General features: G+C 40.3%; 1 protein-coding gene across 1 annotated transcript in view; it reads right to left on the bottom strand.

The window, feature by feature from the left end:
- ALK (ALK receptor tyrosine kinase) overlaps window positions 1-23,626 on the bottom strand; it is an 809,244-nt gene that overhangs the window by 126,170 nt on the left and 659,448 nt on the right. Inside the window, exon 8 of the mRNA XM_089529545.1 lies at window positions 20,706-20,806. Coding sequence (XP_089385671.1) covers window positions 20,706-20,806 — 101 coding nt within the window. The remainder of the gene's footprint in view (window positions 1-20,705; window positions 20,807-23,626) is intronic.

Raw genomic sequence — 23,626 nt, 5'->3', positions numbered from 1 at the left:
TTTAATACTTTGTATGATCCAAACTAGCAAGATTTCCTCTCTCCCTTTAGACATGGCCTAATAGATATAAGTTAAAATTGACAACTTTTTCAGTAATGAACTCTTTTATATTCATCTAGCGGCAGAGGCAAGCAGAAAAGCTGGAACAAGAGGGTGTTTCCAGCAATTTAACCATCAACCCCCTTGATATTAGTTCTAAAAAATTTATCCCCTTCTCTGCAGGTTATTATACATTTTCCAATTATACTCCAGTGGTACTGGTATTTTTAAAATTAAATTATTGTACCCAAAAGTGGTCCCAAAGATGTCACTTAGGTTTAATATAATCAAATCTCTCTGTGACCCTTTATACCTTTATACAGAATCATGTTCTGGCATTTTCACCATTTAGGACATGTTTGCCCTGTCAGGAATGAAATGAATCCTTTCCAGTTTGGGCCAGACACAAGTCAATACAGTTATGAACATTACCTGGATGACCGCCTTAAGTCAGTAACGGGCTGGATGAGGGAAAATAAACTCAAGCTGAATCCAAAGAAAACGGAGGTACTTGCGATAGGTTCCCCAAGTCCAGGGATGGAGATTTGTCAACCAGTCCTGTACGGGGTCACACTTCCCCTAAAGGACCAAGTTCACAGTTTGGGGCTACTTCTGGATCCATCCCTACAATTATCATCCCAAGTAGATGTGATGGCCAGAAGTGCCTGGTATCAACTTCGGTTGATAAGCCAACTGCACCCCTACCTGGACCAAAAGGACCATGAAGCAGTGGTACTTGCACTGGTAATCTCTCGATTTCTGTAATGCACTTTACATGGGGCTACCTCTGCACCAAGTTCGGAAACTTCAATTAGTACAAAATGCAGCAGCCAGATTGGTCACTGGAACACCTAGATCAGACCACATAACACCAGTACTAAAATCTCTTCACTGGCTGCCGATAAGCCTCCAGGCACAGTACAAATGTTGGTTATCACCTTTAAAGCCCTATATGGCTTGGGCCCGAGTTATTTGAGGGAACGCCTCTCCCTACACAATCTGCCCCGCACGCTCAGAACATCTGGGAAGCATTTACTGGGCTATCCAAAAACTAGACTAATATCAACTTCTCATAGAGCATTTACAGCCATGGCCCCCAAACTGTGGAATAACTTACTGGAAGAGATCCGTCTCATTACCACCTTAGACACCTTGAAGAAGGCACTTAAGACGGATCTCTTCCAGCAAGCCTACCCCCCCCCCCAGATTTTCTATAAACAATTATATGAAGACACTTATCCTGAGCATGTTTAATTGAAATGAGATGTTGACATACTTATTTTATAGAACTGACATAGTGTGATGATTTCTTGGATTGTACTTTATAAGAAGTGTAGTTTTAATTGAATTGTATTTTTAATCTTACTGTTGTGATCCCACCTCGATCTGTAGGGAGAGGTGGGAAATATTAATAAAAACTATTATTATTATTATTATTATTATTGATATGATCAGGGTTTTTTTAAGGCAGAGTATCTACTAATAGGAATCTCTCCCTCTGTATATATATTTGCATGCATAGATGTATACAGTCTTACACTTTTTTGGATAAAATACACTATCAGGGTATTAACTTGCTGTGTGTGTGTGTCTGTATGTGCACGCACATCTTCAACTTGCCTCTTGATTTATGTTGACCCCATGATTCCTTAGGCAAGGAATATTCAGAGGTAGGTTTTCCATTTCCTTCCTCTTTAATATAGGTGACAGTACCTGGTATTCATTGGTACAAGTACTAACCAGAACTGACCCTGCTTAGCATCCAACATCAGATGGGATCTGGTGCCTTTAGGGTATTTAGGCTCCAGTTTGCAATAGCCAGATTTAATTATGGATTATCTAGCATCAAATTGATGAAATAGAGTGCTGGGCCTTATCTAAAGATATTTTTTTCTAAACCCCCCTCCTTATTTTTCAATGTTTTACAAGCAATCACTGTCCAACAGAGGATCAATTCTATTATCTCATGACTGCTACATTCTTTCAGAAGATGGCAGTAAAGATCTCTAATTCTTTCTGGAATAATAGCAAGAGTGATGAATATGTAGTTTGGTGGGAGCATCGTTGCAGCTACAGGCTCTCCAGCTGAGCTCCTAGAATATGTTTAGAAAGTCCCCCTTGTAACAGCTTTCTTGTGGGGGTTGTGAAGATCAGAAGCTGCCTGATACCAAGTCAGACTACCATTCCATCTAACCCAGTACTGTTGACAACAATGGAAGCTTTTCACATTTTCAGGCAGACTTTTTTCTTGCACTGCCTTGAGACATCAGAGATTGAACCTGAACCCTTCTGCATGCAAAGCATGAGCTTTGCCTCTCCTTCAGAACCTCTTCAGAGCTCTTCCAATAAACAGGAAAACTGCATACAGCAAGCAATGAGCTGTTGCAATGTCACCTCAGTTCCCCCATATGTTTATTTAGCCTTTCTTTGATGTTGAAAGGGCCTTAGGTAGGGATAGAAAAGAATTTTGGTGATTTCAATATTTTTCTGAAAATGATGAATTTCACACCTATCAGAAAGCATTCTGAGACAAAATGCTTTGTATGTTTCATTAACATATCATCAGGAAAATGTTTTAAAATGCTGTATTGCTAAAATGAATATAATTTTTTAAAACACACACATACAGTGACTAAATCCTGGATATCCTAACCAGAAATAACTTTTAGTCACTTTGAGATTAAAGTTTTGGCTGATTTGGGCTACAGTGGCCTCCAAGAGTAAATTATTTTCTTTCATGCCCTATACAGTTGCTCATATTTCTTTAGGAGATGGGATAAATATATACAGAAAGTTATCAACAACCAACAGCAAGTGGCAACAGCCCTTTAAACATGCAGGCAGTTTTTTTTTCCCCACTTAAAGGCTTACCTGGGGATGCTAGGAACTGAAGCTGAGCCCTTCTGTATTCAAAGCAAGTGATCTACCTCAGAGCTACAGCTTGTGTGCTGTTCAATGAAGAGGCAAATTTCATTATGTACAATCTGTACATGATGAAAAATGCATGTTAAGATTTTCCATGTAGGAAAACAGAAAGTCTGGGCACGTGATATGAAAAGAGGGTTGGGATGGGAATGACGATGGGATTTGGACTAACATAACAAATTAGAGGCTGAGCAGGTCACCCCTCCCCCCCCTCAAGATCCTTAGACTTACATCAACAGCTTTTAAAAACTGCCACATAAAATGCTTTCCTCCTGACCATTTTGATATGATATGATTAACAAACTAGACTGGGGAGAGAAGCTTGATCTTTGAGGTAGTTTCTCACTATTCAATTTGAAGACTTAATTCTATGAAGGTTCATACTACAGCTTCTTTCTTTTAGTTAGTGTCAAATGTGCTACAAGATTCCTTTGCATATTATTCAGTTGCATGACAGATTATGTGAGGCATCAGTGGCAGGAGAATGAATGGAAATGGTAATACAGAGGTTGTAATAATTTGATCCTAAGAACAAGACAGGATCCAACAAGACAAGACATGTAAATAAAACAAGCTTCTCCCTTTGAGGGAAAGCCATTTTAGGAGGTATGATTTAGTCTGTATAACCACCACCACCACATTTATTTATATGCTGCCCTTTGCCAAAATTGTCACTCAAGGCATCTGGCCAGTCTTTGGAATTCAGAAATGAAAGACTAAAGCATATTGACCTCTTGTATATTTTGCAAAATGTGTATTAAGTCCATAATTTGAGCCCCGGCGGCGCAGTGGTTAAATGCTGATACTGCAGCCACTCACTCACAAACCACAAGGTTGTGAGTTCAATCCCGGCCAAGGGGCTCAGGGTCGACTCAGCCTAGCATCCTTTAGCCTAGCTAAAATGAGTACTTAGTTTGTTGGGGGCAATTAGCTGACAGTTGTAAATCACTTAGAGACTGCTTAGTGTGGGATGAAGCGGTATGTAAATGAAGCTACTATTTCTATTGCTATAATTCAACCTGTATTTCTGTAGTATGAACATGCCAGTTGCAGTATGAACATGCCACTCTTGAATGCCTTCTTTGATTCTAGAAATGTGATAATCAATAATATTAATGATAAGAGTGGCCTGGTACAGACCGGCACCATAGCATGTCACGAAGACATGCTAGGGTTGCCTCAGGGCATCTCTTACAGACGCCCCGCAACCCTAGCACGTCTTCAGTACATCAAAATGGCAGCACCCTGTACAGACAGGTGCTGCCATTTTGATGTGATGGATGCCTAGCATCTGCACATCGCGGCGCCATAGTGACATCGCGAGTGCGCCATTGGTGCACTGCGGTGTCATTATGGCACCACAAAAAGAACCCGCTTTTCACGGGGTTTTTTTTGCTCCCCGAAGAAGCTGCGCAGTTTGTCTGCTGCAGCTTCCTTGCGGAGCAAACCAGGGCGCCAGCAATATACCGGGCCAATAATAATAATATATAGTCATGATGACTGACATCAATCACTCTGAAGCCATGGTTTCTGAAAATGTGGGGAGGACTTAGTAGTTCCAAGGAATTGTAAAGGGAAGCTGGATCTTCTATTTGCCTATTTTTGCTTCTCTTAATTGTGCCAGGAAACAGGGAGCTGTTCTGTTTCTGCCAATTTAGTGTAAACATAGGTGGCTGCATGCCTCTCAAATTATGTTGGCAGACATTACTAAGCAAATGATGCCAATTTCCTTCTGTTCAATGCTATTTTGCTTTCCTGCTACCAAATGAGCATTTGACTGTGCTTTTCTTTTTTTCCCCTGTGGCAAAAGGAATGTAGCAGAATTTACTTCCAAGCTAGGTGAATCTACACAATCAAATGGAGTCATTTTACTTTCTTAGTTTTGCCTTCATAGTTTCACTCACATGCTGACAACATCACCAGGCTTTGGTTGATGGTGGGAGCTGCTGGGTGACCAGCAATCCTACCAAAGTCACTTTCCTTGTATCAATAGGCCAAAATAGACCAGGTGATACTGCATCTCCACAAAAGCTTATATCAGAATCATAATTCAAACATGGCCCTACCATGCTTCATTGCTGTGCTTGGGCATATGTGTGTTAATGTGAGATGATGGTATATGCTATCATATTGGTGATGCAGGGAAAAGAAAAAGACTGTGCATCAGTAGTGGCTTGGATAAAGAGCAGATGTGTGGGGAGGAAGTATATCCTACAAGTACCAAGGCCATTTTTGTGGGAAGCTTTTGCTTCATATGGGGGTGGGAGAAGGAGGATAAGACCTGGGAAGACAGTATATTTTGAATTGCTGACAAATGGGATGAAGGCTTTTGTAAGGGGTGAATTGTTTGAACTCTATATGTACAGTATAACTGAAAAAAATCTTCAATTCTGGCAACTATGCACTCTGATCTATTCTGCTTACTGAATAAAGCTTTGCTGAATCTACTGAAGACTTGTTTTCGTGGAGTGGATATAACATGTACATTACAGCTTCCTTGTCAGGCTTGCCTTGTAGTCAGAACATCTGGGAGAACTGATCATTCTGACTGCACATCATCATTGCCTTGTCCTGTTCTCACTCAGATGAGGCTGAGAAGGCAAAGTGATGTAAAGCAGCATCACGGAAAGTTCCAAGTAAGGGATGGCAAAGGAATTAGCTACATTTGCATTTTCACATGGAAATATGTGGTTTTCACCTTCTAAGAATGATAAAGGAAGGGAGTACTTCTTGCTGCTGTACCCATTTCTTTTTAAAACATGTGCTGCATTCAGAAAAACCATATAGGCATTTCAGAAATGGGCACAGCTACAAATGTCTGGAATTGAAAAACACATGCATCACACTCTAATCCAGCGATTTCCACACTTTGGTCCTTCAGCTTGTTTTTGGACTTCAACCCCTAGAAGCCCCAGCCAGCTTGGTCAACAGTCAGGAATTCTGGGAGCTGAAGTGAAAAAAAGATTTGGAAGGTTAAATTTTGGGAATTACTGTGTTTAGTCAATGGAAAAAGGCACATAAAATACATAGAGAATAAAAATACATAAATCAATGGGATTTATGTAAGTGATGACTTATTATTCACTACCATCATTTAATGTGTCTACTCTTGTAACTGGATTTAGGACTAGAAATGAGCTGAAGCTTTTCATACCTCCAGGGCCAGAGCACACATCCCAGTCTCTTTAATGCTGTTGTTAAGTGCCTTCAGTTTAACTTTGACATATGGCAACCCTATGAATGAGCAACCTCTAAGTAATCCTACCCTCAGCCATCTTCTGCTCAGATCTTTCATATTCACAGCTCTGACCTCCCTGATTGAATCTATCTATCTGGTATGTATCCGTCTTCTTTTCCTGTTGCCCTCCACTTTACCAAGCATACTTGTCTTTTCTAGTTAACCCTTTCCTCTCTTGATATGGCCAAAGTATGACAACCTTAGCTTAGTCATCTTTGCTTCTAGGGGGAACTCAGGCTTGATTTCTTCAATGAATTTGTCTTCTTAGCAGTCCACAGAACTCTTCTCCAGCACTCAAATGAGTTTATTTTCTTCCTATCAGCATTTTTCACTGCCCAGATTTCACAACCATAAATAGAGAATATTATGGCATGGAGCATGTCTAGTTCCTTCCTAGTTGCCCTTCCAAGTCCTAGCCTTCTTCTCTTTTCTTGACTGTAGTCTCTGCTCTGATTAATGATTGAACCCAGGTATGAGAAATCTTGAGAGCCAGTGTGGCATTGTGGTTGAGTGCTGGACTATGACTCTAGAGACCAGGGTTTAATTCCCTTCTCAGCCATGAAACCCACTGGGTGGCCTTGGGAATACATTCAGCCTCAGGGGAAGACAATGGCAAACCTCCTCTGAAAAATGTTGCCAGGAAAACCTCATGCTAGGTGCTCCTTAGGGTCATCATATGTCAAAAACAACTTGAAGGTACACACACATGCATGCATACACACATACACTCAGAAAATACTGAACTATTTTTGTCTTCATCATCTACTTTAAAATTATGTAGATAATCTGTGATTGTTATTTTCGTTTTCTTAATGTTAGCTGTAAACCTTTGTGCTTTCTGCCTTGACTTTCTTCAATAATCTTTCCAGATCTTTGCTATGTTCTGCTAGCAGTATGGTGTCATCTGCATAGCTTAGATTGTTGATTATGTTTTTTTCATATTTGTTGGCAGATTTTAATTAGAACTAGTTCTGTTTGGAGCATTGAGCTTTGGGCAACTCTGTTGGTATGCCATCTGCCCCTCATGATTTACTTCACTATTTAAAATTGGAGGTTTGTCCTCATGTGGTTCTTCTTTGAATGTATCTGTTATTCTTTTAGCCTAATCTCTGTCCCTTCCTTAAACAGTGTATGTCCCTACAGAGCTAGGCTCTGGCTTGGAGGCTAGCATTTCTCCTCTCAGCCAGTTCCATCCAGGCTTATTGTCTGTACTAATAAGGGAATGTAGCTCCTGGTGGATATGGAGGTAGCAGATTTCTCACTGTGTGTGTGTGTGTGTGTGTGTGTGTGTGTGTGTGTGTGAAGGCCCTGAAGGTATAGAATCTGGAGGGCCTTTTACTCAAGAAACTCTGATTTGATAGACTCCCATTTCTGTCCTGGTACTGGCACTATGGCCTGTGTTAATTTCTGTCCTCTCTGAATCTAATCCCATTGGTCCAGCCAATCTGGCTACCCTTTGCATCATCTGCATAGGAAGTCTAAACAGCCTGTCACTCAGGGGAATGTCCTCGGGTCATGCCCTCAGCTAAATTTCATGAGTCAAGTCTAACATCAGACCCCCCCTAAAACTACAAAAGCAGTGCAATAAGCCTATCTCTCTAAGCTTGTAACCAAAAATATTAGTCTGACAGTTGAAAACATTTGGTAAATTGGAATGAATGCTTTAACTTATACACATGTCAGCTACTTGGATGCAAGGAATTATTGGCATTATACATGGTAGTTCAGCATATCCATGAAGAGCAATGCACAGGCTGTAATGAATTGGCTCTGACTGAATTAGGTGGCATGCTTCCTGAATGAATGTCTTTGGCTTTCAATTCTTAGTTCCTAACCTTGGCAGTGGGACATTCCACAGCCTTTCACACCTGCTGAAAAGAACAAGAGTAGCCAACTAGCTAGATGCCCCAAGTCATGATGCTCCAATGAGACTGGTGTTTGTTGTCCAGATGAGATCATCACTGATGACAGATGGCACTCGTTTTGTGATAAAACCTTGAACAGACTCACGTGTTTTAAAAGATCTGCCTCTTGATGCTCTTGTTTCTGGGTTTCTCCCAAACATCAGACCTTTATCTTGCTAGGAATTTTCACCAAGTAAGCAAGCCAGAGGCCAGAAACACCATTAAAAATGCAATCAACCATCCTGGCCAGGTCTCATCAGAGCTTTGAAAAACTAACTGTTCACTAAAGAGGAAGCTTTATTAGGAGAACTACCCACCAAATGGGACCACTGTTAAAATAAATCATAATACACCAATGTCAGTTGAACTGTGAATACATTAGGACAGCCTACTAGAGCCAAGATGTTGACTATACAGCCAAACAAATTCTTGATTCTGCCAGTTTTTTTTTTTTTTTTTAGAAAATGTGTATTTTGGAATACCCGTAGTTGCTTTTATGTAGGTAATATGATATCTTGGAGATGGGTACCCAGTATAAACACAAAATTCATATTTACATTATATACCTAGCCTGAAGGTAATTCTATGCAATATTTTTAAATAATGAAACAAAATGTGTGTACATTGAACAATCAGAAAGCAACGGTGTCACTGTCTCAAACACCCATGAAAAAAAGTTTTGGGTTTTTTTTGGAATATTTCAGATTTTGGAATTCCAGATAAAGGAGTCTCAACCTGCATTTCAGCCTGCCACATGGCACAGGCACAGGCACTCCTACATCAAAGGAAGAGACTACATACTATCTGGGCAGCAGTCTGCTTACCTGGCCTAAAATGCTTCCCAGCTGAACCTTAGTGTTATATTCCTAGACACTAACTCAAACTTCCACTCCTCTGTGATTAACATACACAAAGGAGCAGTGGCCTTATGCTTCCTCCTTTAGTAGAGGTGGCAACCTAAGTAGGAAGGTCAACAATGACAGTAGCTTGGTAATTAAAGTTTTATCACACTGGAGGCTTTTGCCTTCTACATTATCCATTGTAGGTCTCAGGCAGGAAGACTGAGGAAGAGATTTGTGGGCAAAAAAGTCTGAAAGTTTGTCCTCTAACATGAATGCCCTGATTTGGTAAATGGAAGTTCCATATTCAGAAAACTCAGAGGGAACTTAATCATACTGTAGGCTCATGGAAGGAGAGAGAGATAGCACCTGCAGCAGAATATATTTCAACACCAACCTAACACAGATTTAGATGGGTCTAATCCTCTTGTGACTTGTGGCATCCCTACAAGGTCAGAGCATATTTTATGAGTGGAAAGACAAGATACATCATTAGGGGCATGTAGTTTACTACCACTTGCAATGGAAACATTTTTTGCCGGCTGTAGTAGATGGCATCTCTTAAAAAAAGAAGCATATATAAAATATGAAGATTTGACATGTAGGAAAGTGCTTATCTGAAATATTCACACCTCTGCACAAATTGGGTTGAGACTCCTTTGAGTTAGGAAAGCCTCTGAACATTTTACTTCCAGAAAGGCATGGCAGTGCTATGAGAACAGTATTTTAACACTTGGCGTTTGGTCATGGCTTGTATATAGAAGCAAAGTGAATAATGGACTTAAAATCATCTCGTCTTCCCCGTGGAAAGACTGTGACATTATCTAGTGGCCAACTGCTTTGGAAGAAGTAACACAAATCCAAAGCATTACAGTATAGTCTTTGGGTTACATGTATGGGCCCTATACCTGCAAAGAGGAACCCAGCCTGTGGACCAATTCTGGGTTGTCCATCCAACTCATGGAGGCTCCCCAGTCTTCCTTGCCTTTAACTAAAGCTCTTCCTCCCTCTCTCCCCAAGCCCCACACACTTTGAAGGGTGAGGAAGCATAAGGGAATTAGGGCCAAGTCTGAGGACACCATGATCACCTTCATTCTTCATTTGCCTACTCTGCATTAAGAAAGTGAGGAGGGAGCCATGCACTAAGAGAGCCATGAGCTAAGAGAATCTTGACATTCACCCATGGTTTGCATACAGAAGTTCCCAGTTTAAATCCCTGATGTCTCCACTTAGAAAGATCTGATAGCAGGTGTTCACCAGACTGAAACCCCTGGTGGCATGGCACACCTTGTTTGAGGCAGAAGGACAAGCAATGCCTTCTATAGCCATACCTGCTCTGCCTATTCAAACTGCATGGCCATGATTTTCAAAGAGCATTTCTGGCTGAAAAAAGAGAGACTGAAACATCTCTCTTGGGCCTGCAATCACCCTTCCTCAGAGTGATGCATTATGGGAGAGGTAGCTGTGGAAGATGTCTGTGTTCCATGGATCCCTTGTGCCCATTTTCCTACACTGAACAGACATTCAGAGTAAGAGATCAAATTTGTGGCTGCTTCAGGAGCTCTAGTGCCTGATCTTTTGCTGCAATATTTGCTATGGTTGGCAAGGCTTTCCAGAGCTACAGTGCCCTTGGCACTCATTGAGGTGTTGATGGAGATTGAAATTTACCAGCCTTCCTACTTTGCCACATGAAGCATGGGAATACACTCCACCACATGGGAGAGCTGGTCATACTTGAGACCCTGGAGAGCCACTGACAGCCAGAGTAGCAAATCTTGGAACAGTTGGACACACAAACTCATTAGGCAGTTTCCTATGTTCCTCATGCTACACTTGGATGCACCACTTCTTTATAAACTGCATCCCATACTGTCACTAAGCATTGTCAGAACAGGGATAGAAGGAATAGTCACCAATTTTGACAAACTGACATATTGAGATATTTCTTTGTGAAAAATTAGTTTGGACATACATTTTTTTCACCACAAAAAACAATGCATTTTCACAAAATTAAGTTTTTTAAAAAATAAAACAAAAAAGCCATTAAGACGGATCTCTTCTGGGAGGCCTTCCAGGAATAAAATACTTGGCCAGGAATAAGACATCCCATCTATTGAACTCTGCCCATGATGATTATTATTTGGATTAGCCGGATTTTAATATGTAGTTTTAATCTTATACTGTTTAATCTTGTTTTAAGGGGGGCATTATGTATATATGGATGCATTTCAACTTGTTGTACACTGCTTTGATTGCCTGGCAAAAAGTGGGATAGAAATAAAAAAAATATTATTTTATTATTTATTATTATTTTGTGCAAAAACAAGATATTGTGTGCAAAATCAATTTTTTTGTGAAGATATTTTCTCACAGAGAAAGGCTGAAATGTGAAAATAATTGAAAATTGTGCAAAAGTTCTCATAATTTCTAATCAGCAAGAACAGCATATTTGAAATTCTTTGTTCTTGATTGCAAGAATGAAAGAAATAATGATTTACATCCCTATGTCAGAGGTTTGAAGTAACAAGTTACAAGTAATTTAACTGCTCATAATGAGCTATTGTGGGAAATGAACATACAATAAAGTAAAATTTCAAAAATAACATGATACCCTCATCCCTCCACATTTGCGGCTTTGACCTTTGTAGATTTGATTATTCATGGATTTTATTAATATGTTTTCTCTAGGAATATCTAGGTCCTCCAGCACAACTCTATGGTCAACTTTAACCAAAGGTCGCACTGAAGGACCTAGAGATTCCTAGAGAGAACACCCAACTAAGCATTTCTAGCTCCTCCAGCACAATTCTATGGTCAGTGTCTGGCAGCTGTTGACCGCAGTGTTGCACTGGAAGACCTAGAGATTCCTAGAGAGGTGTTCTCTCAGGTAAAAACATAGTGGGTTTTTTTTTTTTTTGCAGTTTTTCCACATTCACAAGGGTCCTGTGCCCCTAACCTCAGTGAATGTGGAGGGATGAGTGTAGTTTCATAGTTTTTTAAAGTAACATTTTAGATGCATTTTTAGCAGTTCCGTTAAAAATCATACCATTCTCCTAACAGTCCCAAGTGTTTTTTCTCAAGAAAAAAAAAGCAATAAGCAATGCAATTAACAATGAGTCACTAAACTTTACAATGTTAATGGCAACAAGTTAATTGAGGGGAGGGTGGTTTCTACAACAAACTACTTTTAAAAAGGTAACTTTCCATACTCTGAGGCCATTGAGACTCAAGAAAGATCTGCTTTCCCAACCTCAGATATATTGATTGGAAGATCAATACAACATGAAGCAAATCCCACCCATGGAGATTTCAGAAAAAATGTACTTACTTTCTACCTTCACATCTAGCATAGTTACTTTAAAAGAACACGGGAGAGACCCTCTCTCCTATTACATTTGGAAGCACACAAGAACTAGCATTTCTAGAGGTGTGGGAGGGAATTAGGTGCTTCTAAATATCCAGGAACAGACTTTGTGTTCCCTCTTTATTTCCTTACAGGAAAAGTAAAGGTGTTTTTCCCGCAAGTCTCAGTGAGAAAGGGTGAAAATTTTACCGAGACACCATTTCAGTTTAGCAGCATCCCTATAAAATCTGCTGTGAAATTCCAATTGCCAGAGAACACAGGCTGATTGTGAAATGCTCATTTGAGTTGTCAGTGAACGGGTGAGTAGGGCAGGGGGAGAGAATTTTTAACATGTGAAGCTAAACCAATCCAACAGGAAATGAAGAAATGAAATAAATATGGAATAGCAGAACTTTAATTTCACAATCACATTTTCCAGCTATAACTCTGTTATGAGGATGATCACTTGCTTCAATCCTCTAGGATAAATAGGGGGCAAGGACGTAGTTCTCTTCTTGCAATAGGGAGTAGGAAGCTCTGTTGAATTATTCTAGTCACACAGACCAATTGTTCCAGTGGAACAGTATTTGAAGCCACAAGCAAGGGCTCATTCGGAATGGAGGCTTTTGCACAATATGAAAGGCAAAGAATCAGAGAGACACAGAGAGAAAAAAAAAACAAAAACCCCACAGCCAAATTCTGCCCAGCCTTTATTGCCAACAGCTGTAGTACTGGATCTGTGTGCCTGACATTTAAGTGTCATAGGGAGTGACAGAGGTGGGGCAGTAATAGACGATGACTTTCTCTTTTCCCTTCCCCTGTCTGCTTCTAAATGCAAGTTTAATTATTCATCTTGTTTATGGACAAGAAAAGAAAATTAATACATCTTGGGAAATGATTCATCCAGTTTCTGACAGCAGGCAGATTATGAGAAATATTCATAATTGTTGGTCTGTGACAAAATGACGTTTTTAAATATTTAGTTCTTGCACGTGCTGTGAGCTTGATGGAAATAGAAAGGGAAGACTCTTGGAGAAGTAAAAAAGAAAGAAAGCCAAGAAACATTAGGGGAGGAAACTGAACCTGTGTGTCAACGTGTCAATTCCACCAGGTCCACCAGGAATAAATGCAACCAGGCAATAAAGCAGAGTCTGTTAGCTTGGGAAGAACAATTGCTATCACTCATGTGGGAGAAAGAGGAAGCTCAGAGCTGAACTGGACATGGGGCCTTTCTTTAAAATACCGTTGTTGGCATGGCTAGCCTTAATATTAGGGTGAATGAGTCAATTGTTTTAGGCAGCGGATGATGAGGGGCAACAATAAGGTACTAGGAAAAAGAGGTGTGCAGGGACTCCAGAATTTGTTTTGGGTATTTATTTTTTAAAGGACGGTGTCAACATTGTTACCAATATTGTCTATGTGCAAATACAAGAAGGTGGGGCAAATTAGTTTGCCAGTCCATTAACACTGAAAAATCTTTAAATATGAGGACACTCTGTGTGTTCAGTCTAGTGTTCTCCATGTGTCCAGACTAGCTTATTCCCAAGTAAGTGTGCATAGGCTAGAATTTAGGCAGATTTCTTCCTTCCTGGGAGTGCTCAGTGACAATAGCTGTCTTAGTACTTCCTAGTGTTTCATCATATAGTGCACTTTTGATTCATTATTCCTGAGGAGCCTTAGTGGTCAAATCTTACCAGGTCATTCATGCCAAAATGAAACTGGCCAGCACAGGACGTCACCATCACAATTAAAGTGGAACCACAGAGCCATAACTGAGTAGTATGAATGGTCCCACTGCTGTGTTATTGGCCCTTTCCTTCGTTTTCCTGAGGCATGATTACTCTGTTGTTTTCAGACTACTCATTTCTGTTTAGCCCTCCCCTTAAGACAAAATGGTGAGAGAAGTTGAGGAATGGAGGTGATACCTTAGCTAGAACAAATGGGAACAGGGTGGTAGGCAAGTCACCTGTACTCCTATCACATGACACAATTATAGCATAATGATTCAGCTTTAACTGCCTTGCCAATCTTAGATAGTCATCCAGGAAGATGAAATTAGTTCTCAATTACAATATATTATTATTACTTCTATCAAGGAGGGAAGTATTCCATCTTGTTTAGAAGAAGTGGTGGTATGACCACTTCTTAAAAAGACTTCCCTAGACCCCCAAGACTTAAAAGTAAAGGTAAAAGTTTTCCTCCCTTTGATGTGATTGTCAAGTCATGTTCGACTGTAGGAGGTGGTGCTCATCTCCTTTTCTAAGCTGAGGGTGCCAGCATTGTCAAAGATGATGCTAAGGTCATGTGGTTAGCATGACTAAATGCTGAGGTCCATGGATCACTGTTACTTTCCCACCAAAATGGTACCTATTTATCTATTTACACTTTTACATGCTTTTTAACTGCTAGGTTGGCAGACGCTGGGACTAGTGATGGGATCTCACTCTGTCACACGGTATTTAGATTTCAAACTGCCAATCTGCTGACCTTGCTGTCATCAGAGTCAGTTTCTTAACCACTAAGCCATCGAGTCTCACATTAAACAACTATAGAGTCGTATCAAATCTCCCTTTTCTGGGCAAAGTGATTGAGAGGGCAATTGTTTCCCAACTCCAGGCAGTTCTGCATGACACAAAGTATCTAGACCCATTTCAAACTGCTTCAGAGCAGGTTACAGAGGTGAGACCTTGAGGCTCACGTTAGTGGATGGTGATGATGATGATGATGATGATGATGATGATGATGATCTTTGATTAAGCATTTACAGGGGGAGTGTTTCCTGCAGATGTTTTTGGACCTCTTGGCAACATTCAACACCATCAGATCTAGTATCCTGGAGCACCTGGGGGATTTGGGAATCAGAGGCACTAGTTTCAGTGTTTCCAGTCATATCTCTCAGGCAGATTTCAGATGGTGGTGCTTAGAGACTGCTGCTCCTCAAAAAAGGAGCTGTTATATGATATGCCACAAGGTGCCCTTCTATCCCCAGTCCTATTCAACATCTACATGAAACCCACTGGGTGAGATCATCTGGAGCCATAGGCTGGGGTGTTATCAATATGTTGATGATATCCAAATATACTTCTCTGTGCCTTCAATAATACCTTCAGCTAAGGATAGCATGTCACCTCTGAAAGAATGCATGGAGGAGGTAAAATGTAATGGTTAGGGTCTAGATTACCTACAGGATTACCTCTTCCCATAAAAGTCTGCCCCATACCCTGAGGTCCTCTGAGGAACATTCACTCAGTCAGAGTTAGGTTGGCAACTGTCACCCAGAGGATGTTTTCTTCAGCTGCCACTAGACTGCCGAAAGGTGGGGAATTACCTGTTGGAAAAGATACGACAGCTGAATAGGCAGTCTGAATTTAAAATAGTATCAAGACCAGTCTCTTCTGTCAGTCCTATCCAGATGATTCTATGGAATCCTGGAATTTATAGTCTAGAGAGGCACTAAAGTTCTCTGGTAGAGAATAGAAAATACTTCTTCCTAAACTGTAAATCCCAGGAATCCATAGGATGAAACCATGGCACTAAAGGAGAAATGACTGTGTTATAACTGTGTAGTGTGAAAGGACCACAGGATATTCCTTCTTCTATCTCATTCCCTTTTGGCAAGAGTGGTAAAATTTAAGGGTCTGAGAACTATTTCCCACTCCTGGGACTTGCTGCGGGTTATGTTACCTCATTCTAGCAAACTGGAGGTAACTAGAAAGTAACATGTTTTCTTAAATTTGGGGGTGGGTGGAAGAAGGGGTGCTTTATTTTAGATTAGAACTGTACTTCCTGGAGGTTTCTGGAAGTGTAATTCTGTCACTCTCCCACCTCAAACAGTGATTTCACAGTGGGAAGACATAAACTGTGACTAGGGAAGGCCTGTGGATTGCAGGATTCCAAGGCTTATCTTAATGAATGAAAGGTCCTTGAGAGCTTTGTGGTGATAGCTGTGTGGTGGAAAAAACATCTCTACTGAAGCAGCTGGGATCAGTCATTATGCAGACACAAAGTTATTCTATTCAACCAGTTTAACAAATGTCTAGCTATAGTGTGAAGAAGGGGTGGGGACTTCTTATTTAACCCCCCCCCCCCCTGTTGCTCCACTCATATCTCTGACAAACATTGCCCAATTTCTTGATCCTGATAGCTTATGGCCATCATTCTGCTTTCATGTGTGGCTTTGCAATTATGCACCAAGAGCAGGAAGATAACAAGTCTGGAGGGGAGAAGACCTAAACAAGCTCACCAGAGTACTTACATCTAAAGAAGAAGATACAAGAGCAAGAAGAGATTTCCATAAAGGTATGAGTAGGAACTAAAGTTCCCAGACCCCAGAAACTTCAGCGGGTCCAGAATGTTGTGGCTAGGTTGCTGAGTGGGGCAGCTTATAGGGATCACATAAGCTCCTTGCTGAAACAACTCCTTCACTTGCTGATGCATTTCCAGACAGAATTCAATGTCTTGGCTATGACCTTTGAAACCTTATACTTGGGTCCTAGAAAAACTATATTTTCCTATATGAGCCTGCCAGTGCTTTGAGAAGACTTTCTCAGTCCTATCACCATCTCAGGCATGTCTGGTGAGTACACAAGAGACAGCCTTCTCAGTGGCTGTTCTCAGGCTATATAACTCCCCACCCTTGGAGGTGCAATTGGCCCCCTCCCTACTGTTTTTCTTCTGGGAGGTATTTAAGGAGGTACTTGGTTTTTACTGTGTCATGGCAGATAAGGTTTTTAGTGGAGGTGAGGTGTAGTTTTTATTTTATTTTATTATGTTCGAAGGAGCCCTGGTGGTGCAGTGGTAAAATGCCTGTCCTGCAGCCGCAACACTGAGTTTGATCCTGAGGGGCTCCAAGGTCAATTCAGCCTTTTCTCCTTTCATAGGTGGTAAAATGAGTACCCAGCTTGTTGGGGGCAACTGGTTTACACATTGTAAACCATTTAGAGACTGCTTAGTTCAGTATGAAGTGGTATAGAAATGTAAATGCTAAATGCTAAATGGTTTATTTTCATAGCATCTTTTAATGCTGTTTTAGCTTATGTTTTTTAAATAGACTTTTAGTTTAATTGTGTTTTAACTTTTGTTTAAAGATGTTTTAAATTGTATTATGCTTTTTAAAATGATGTATACTGCCGAAAAGTGGGAAGAATTAATTAATAAAAATGAGAGGGCATGCTTATTTAATTTGCAAATTAGAAGGAGTAGCTAATACCCCAGAGGACAGGATCAGAATTCAAAATGATCTTAATAGATTAGAAAGCTGGACCAAAACTAATAACATGAACTTCAGTAAGGAGAAATGTAAGATACTGCACTTAGGCAGAAAAAAAAATGAAATGCATAGATATAGGATGGGGGACACCTGGCTTAACAAGATTACATGTGAAAGGGATATAGGAGGCCCAGTAGATCACAAGTTGAGCATGAGTCAACAGTGCAGCAGCTAAAACGGCCAATGTGATTCATTGCATCAATAGAAGTATAGTGTCTAGATCAAGGAGAGTAATAGTGCCACTCTATTCTGCTTTAGTCATGCCTCACCTGGAATACTGTGTCCAGTTTGGGGCACCACAATTCAAAAAGGATGTTGACAAGCTGGAACGTGTCCAAAATGGTGAACAGTGACCAAAATGGCAAACCATGCCCTATGAGGAGAGACTTAGGGAGATGGGTATGTTTAGTCAAGAGATGAGATGGTTAAGAAGTGATTTGATAGCCCTTTTAAAGTATTTGAAGGGCTGTCATATTGAGGATGAAGCAAGCTTGTTTTCTGCAGCTCCAGAGAATAGGACCTTGAACAATGGATGCAAACTACAGGAAAAGAGATTCCACCTAAAAATTAGGAGGAGCTTCCTGAGAGTATGAGCTGTTTGACAGAAGACACACTCCCTTGGAGTTGGTGGAAACTCCTTCTTTGGGGGATTTAAACAGAGGCTGTGTTGCCACCTGTTGGGGATGCTTTGATTGTGATTTCCTGCATGGCTGGGGGTTGGACAGGATGATCCCTGTGGTCTCTTCCAACTCTATGTTTCCATGATTCTATGAGTACTTCTGTCTGCAACCATCACTGTTTTACAGGCATTGCATTTCCAAAATGCCTATTTGTCCTCATGAAGCATCTACATTTTATTTTGGTTTATTGAAATTTCATAGAATCAATAGAGTTGGAAGAGACCACAAGAGCCATCCAGCCCAACTCCCTGCCATGTAGTAACACACAATCAAAGCACCCCTGATAGGTGACTATCTAGCCTGTTTAAAGGTCTCCAAAGAAGGAGACTTCTTTGGAGTTTCTTTTAACATTTCCAAATCTCCTACTATTTCCCACACTCTACTTTTAGACTGTGATCAAGGCAGATTTAATGCATTTGACACCAAGTCTCCCCCTACCCCCATCCCCACCTCTCCTTGCTTTCTTCAGCTTGCAGATTCAAGACGATCACTATTTTGTGACACCTGAATTGATTCCAATAAAGTTAGTCTGACAGTGGATTGGGGACAATATTTACCTTATTTTGCTTCCCCCCACATTTCCAACTATTTTCCCATATGAGTCTCTCAAGGAACTCCTTAATCACTCGTTGCTTTTTTTTTTAAAAAAAAGATATTAATCATTTTTAGCTATAATATCATAAAGGATAGACAAATCAAACTCTGTCTATATGGATTCGACAAATCTAGACCCCAGGGATTGGATAAGGGGAGATACATGTTGCAATTTGTAATTATAGAACTTTCCAAATGAGAATATTTTTGTATGCTCTAACACATGCTATTTACTCAGTCTGCTGTAATTATTCAGTATACTCTCTGCAGCACTAGTGGCAAAGCGGTTTCCAATTTTAATTTTATATGCCTCTTGGGTATGTCATTTCCCTGCCACTGCTAAAGAGCACCAGTGATTTACATCAGCAATGTTTAATTACTTCTAAAGGCCAAACACTACAGTTCTCATCCTTTCTTACTTGAGTGAATCTATCATTCATGGGAGCATAATGGCAGTTCAAAGGAAGGGACGGTCCTCGCTGCCAAAGCTTTGATCCCTAACCTACAGTGCACCCGACCCTGAACAAATTAAAAACAAACTTTAGAGGAACCTTCTTTCTGAATACAGTTCTTTCTATCAGTTCTCATTCACTCCAAAACCACTTAGAATAACAGAAAAAAAATGTCCTATTGGACCAAATCAGAGGCCTATCTAGTTCAGTACTCTATTCACACAGTGGTCAGCCAACTGCCTATGGGAAGTCTACACAAACAGGACATCAGTGCAACAACACCTTCATGTTGGCCAGATGCTGACACTAACTGAGAAGCATGCTGCCTCTGACACTGGAGGTAATACCTTGGTGTCATAACTAGTAGCCATTGATGAACTTATGCTCTATGAAATTTTCTAGTCCCCTTTTAAGCAATCCAAGTTGGAAGTCCTCACTGTTACCCCTTGGTAGCAAATTAACTCTGTGAAGGAGTATTTCCTTTTATCTGCCACAAACCCCTTACCAATCAGCTACACTGGATGACTCTGCAGGGTTCTAATATCATGTCACTTCTCATGGGCTTTCCTACCCCAAATCCAAGCAAGAATCAATAATCAGAGCCATGATGGGTATCTGGACTTTCTTTGAATTCAAACTGGGTATTCCAAATATTGGTATCTCAGGCCTAGAAGGCAGTGGTGATTAAGAATGAGTCATTTGGGTCATGGTGGCCATTCCACTCTATGAATTGCTGTGTTTTACATTGAAAGTTGCTTACTTATTCATACAGGCTGAGTCTCCCTTATATGAAATGCTTCAGACCAGAAGTGTTTTGGATTTTAGATTTTTAAAAAAATATTTGCATATATATATAATAAGGTATCTTGGAGATGGGACCTAAGTCTAAACATAAAGTTCATTCATGTTGCGTATATACCTTAAACACATAGCTTGAAGGTAATTTTGAACCATCAGAAAGCAAAGGGGTGTCTGCCTCAACCACCCATGTGGAGAATTTTGGATTTTGGAGCATTTTGGATTTCAGAATTCTGGATAAGAGAGACTCAACCTGTACAAAATCGTAAACTGAGAAAGACATTCACCCTTGTACACGCATAATGCCTATGTGAATATGTCTTGGGGCTTTCAATATTATGATGTGCCCCTAGCAAAGAAACATTGATAGTAATTAATGTCTTTTTTTCTATACAGTGAAAAGCAGCCCTAGGCCAATAGAAGTAACACCTTTTGTAATTATTATACTCAGCTCCAAACTTTGGATGAGTGGACTGTCCCATCCAAGCTTTTCCCAGTTACAACTCAAGCTATTAACATTAAAGGCTGGTGTGGACGGCCTTAAAATGAAAGGAAGGCATAGCATTTGTATGGGGAAATCTAAATCTTTCACTGACTTATGCAGTGCTAAGCAAAAGTACTTGCCTCACAGGGAGAGTTTTTCATTGGTGCTGGAAACACTGCACTGGTCATCACAACTGCTTCTGCAACTGGCATCTCACTGGTATTAAGTGAAAGTGCGCACTCTGGAGGGAAGAAAAGGAGGGGAGATAAATGCATTATTAGAACAAGGTTGATTAAAAGCTTAATAGAACTTTTGTGGAATAACCCAACCTCCTTGACTTTGATGTGTGTGCTTTTGCATGTTTGCACATGCATGAGGGCATATATGTGCCCAAACATATGTATAAGAATGCTCATGCAAATGTTAGATGGTCTGTTATTAAAGTGGCATAACATATGGCTAAAGGCATTTTTCAATATTCTTTCAGTGCAGTGATGTAGTTTCATATACTCTAGGGTTTCTACTTGGGAATTGTATGCAAGCATTCTCTGTCTGCTTTCTTCACAAACAATGTTTATCCCTGGCTTGGGATTTGTTTTCTTTACTTGATCCATATCAAGAGGCATCCAATTTCTTCTTCTTCTTCTTCTTTTAAAAATTGATTTTGAGCAAACCTTTGCTGTTATGAAAGATGCAAAAGTAATATTTCAGTGAAGCAGCAGGCTGAAGGTCAGTCCTATCATGGTAAAGGGTGCAGAAAGAGAACTCCAAAGGAATGGAAATCTTAGTGATCTGAATTATTGAGGCTTGGAAATGAAACAGTTTCTTATTCCTTCTCTTGCAGCCTAAGATACTGGCTAATAACTCTCCAAGTTGTGGAGGTGTTCAGAAGGATAATTTCTAACTAGGATTGTACTTAAATAATGGTTAAAGTCTTCTTCTGTATCTGGAGGTATCATCTGTAGCTAGTACTGTGTTGAAATCTGTCAATTTCCTTCTCTCCTCAGCAAAGACGTTTCCATTTAGCTGGGAAGTATGTGATGGATTACACAAAAGAAATTGGAAACACATCTTGAGATGCTCAAAATATGGTTACAGTGGGCCCTTCGTATTCACTGGGGTGAGGTTCCATGGATCTTACCGCACAGGGGCTCCAGGCACGGGATGAGAATGGAATGAAAGGGGCTGGGAACGAGTGGAGAACGAGTGGGGGACTGTTTTCATCCCATGCCTGGAGCCTGTGCGGTAAGATCTCATGACTCTCCCACTGCATGGATGCCAAATTGCATGGATTCTCAAGTCCCAATGTATACAAGGGTATTGTAAAATGCTGTTACTTATATAAAATAGCAAAATCAAGGTTTGCGTTTTGGAGTTTTTAAAAAATAATTTCAAGACATGGATGGTTGAATACGTGGCTGCAGAATCCATGGATACAGAGGGCCAACTATACTGCAAATCTATTTTTTTTACATTATCTTTAAATTTTATGGAGATGTTTTGCAGGTTGAATCTTGGCATGGCATTTGCTCTAGAATTCTTCTTAGCTTTACTGTAATTTTTAATATTTGCATGGTCTGTGCCACAATCTGTTCCTAATCTTGTTTTTGAAGAGAGAATGGAGTGTCTCCATTTGTTGCTTTCAGTTGATTTCTTTACTGGTCATCAGCTGACGTTACCTCTGTGGTTGCTCAAAGAACGTGTTTATGATGAACAAACTGTTGGCCTAACAAATTTCAATCAGTTACTCTCCTGCCTCATTTCTTGTTCCTATGTCAATTTTTCCTACAATCTTTGATTCTGCTATGTTTCCTACTTTTGCATTTTAATTGCCTATGATTAACAAATCCTCTTTTGGTGTGTGGTCAGTTTTCTCCAGTACAGAATCTTTTAGGTTTTTTTCCTTCTGCCTCTCCAGCTGGAACATAAACTTGAATTATGGTTATATTGATAGGTTTTCCTTCAAGGCTTATTGGTATTATTTAGTTAGACTTTGAATTTGACTCCTTTTTGCTACATCTGTCCTCATTATTAGTGCTATCTATCGTATTTCTTCTTAGATTTTGATTTTCTAAGTAAAACATTGTGTAATTATATTACACAAAATGTCCGATTCCTGTCCACCTTTGCTTGCTCATCTGAAGAATTGCAATGTTCATACATTCTCTTCTTTATTTTACTATGTCTACCTTCCTCTGATTCATGCTTCTCACAGTCCATATTCCTATAATATGTGGTGTATGGCTTTAGACCTTCCTTTCACCTCTGAGCATGTCAGCAACTGAACATCCTTTCAGCTTGAGTCCAGTTGCATTACCCACAGCACCACTTGTAGTTGTCCTCTGATGTATCCCAGTAGCTTGTTGAATGCCTTCAGACTTGAGAGTCTCATCTTCTGGCACTAACCCTAGTTTCATTTTGAATGGTCTCATCATAGGGATTTTCATGGTAAAAGCCTTCAAATGGGGTTTATTGTGGCTCCCTCTGCACAGTACTAGCAGGTTTTAGCTATGGTTTGCTGTTAACTGCCCTCGAGTCGATCCTGATTCTGATCCCTGTGGATGAGACATCTCCGACTCCCAATTTTCCATTGCTCTGCTTCCTTACTAGAATCCATCCATCTAGCATACAGTCTTCCTCTCTGTCTACATCCCTCCACCTTTCCTAGAATTATTGTCTTTTCCAATGAGTCATTCGTTCTCATGACATCACCAAAGTACAACAGCCTCAACTTTATCATCTTAGCTTCCAGGGAGATTTCAGGGTTGATCTGTTCTAGAGCCCATTTGCTTCTCCAGCACCACATCTCAAGTGGATTGATTTTCCTACTATCCACTTTCCTCACTGTCCAGATCTCACAGCTGTACTGCTGTGTTGTTAGAGAGATCCTCAGCTAATGTCATGACTGCTTTTTGCTCCTCAGCAAAAGACTATCTGACATGGGAAATCCTACTAGCAGCACTGCTACTGTCAGCATAGCCTCTTGTCTCATAAGACCATGTGATTCCAGCACCATGGAAAATTAGTACCTTGCTGACATATCTTTCAATAATCAAAAATC

The sequence above is a fragment of the Sceloporus occidentalis genome, unplaced genomic scaffold (genome assembly GCF_023333645.1).
Source record: "Sceloporus occidentalis isolate IW3139 unplaced genomic scaffold, rSceOcc1.0.p SCAF_6, whole genome shotgun sequence".
Lineage (NCBI taxonomy): Eukaryota > Metazoa > Chordata > Lepidosauria > Squamata > Phrynosomatidae > Sceloporus > Sceloporus occidentalis.
Note: the sequence above shows the minus strand (reverse complement) of the source record. Positions and strands in the feature narration are given on the sequence as shown.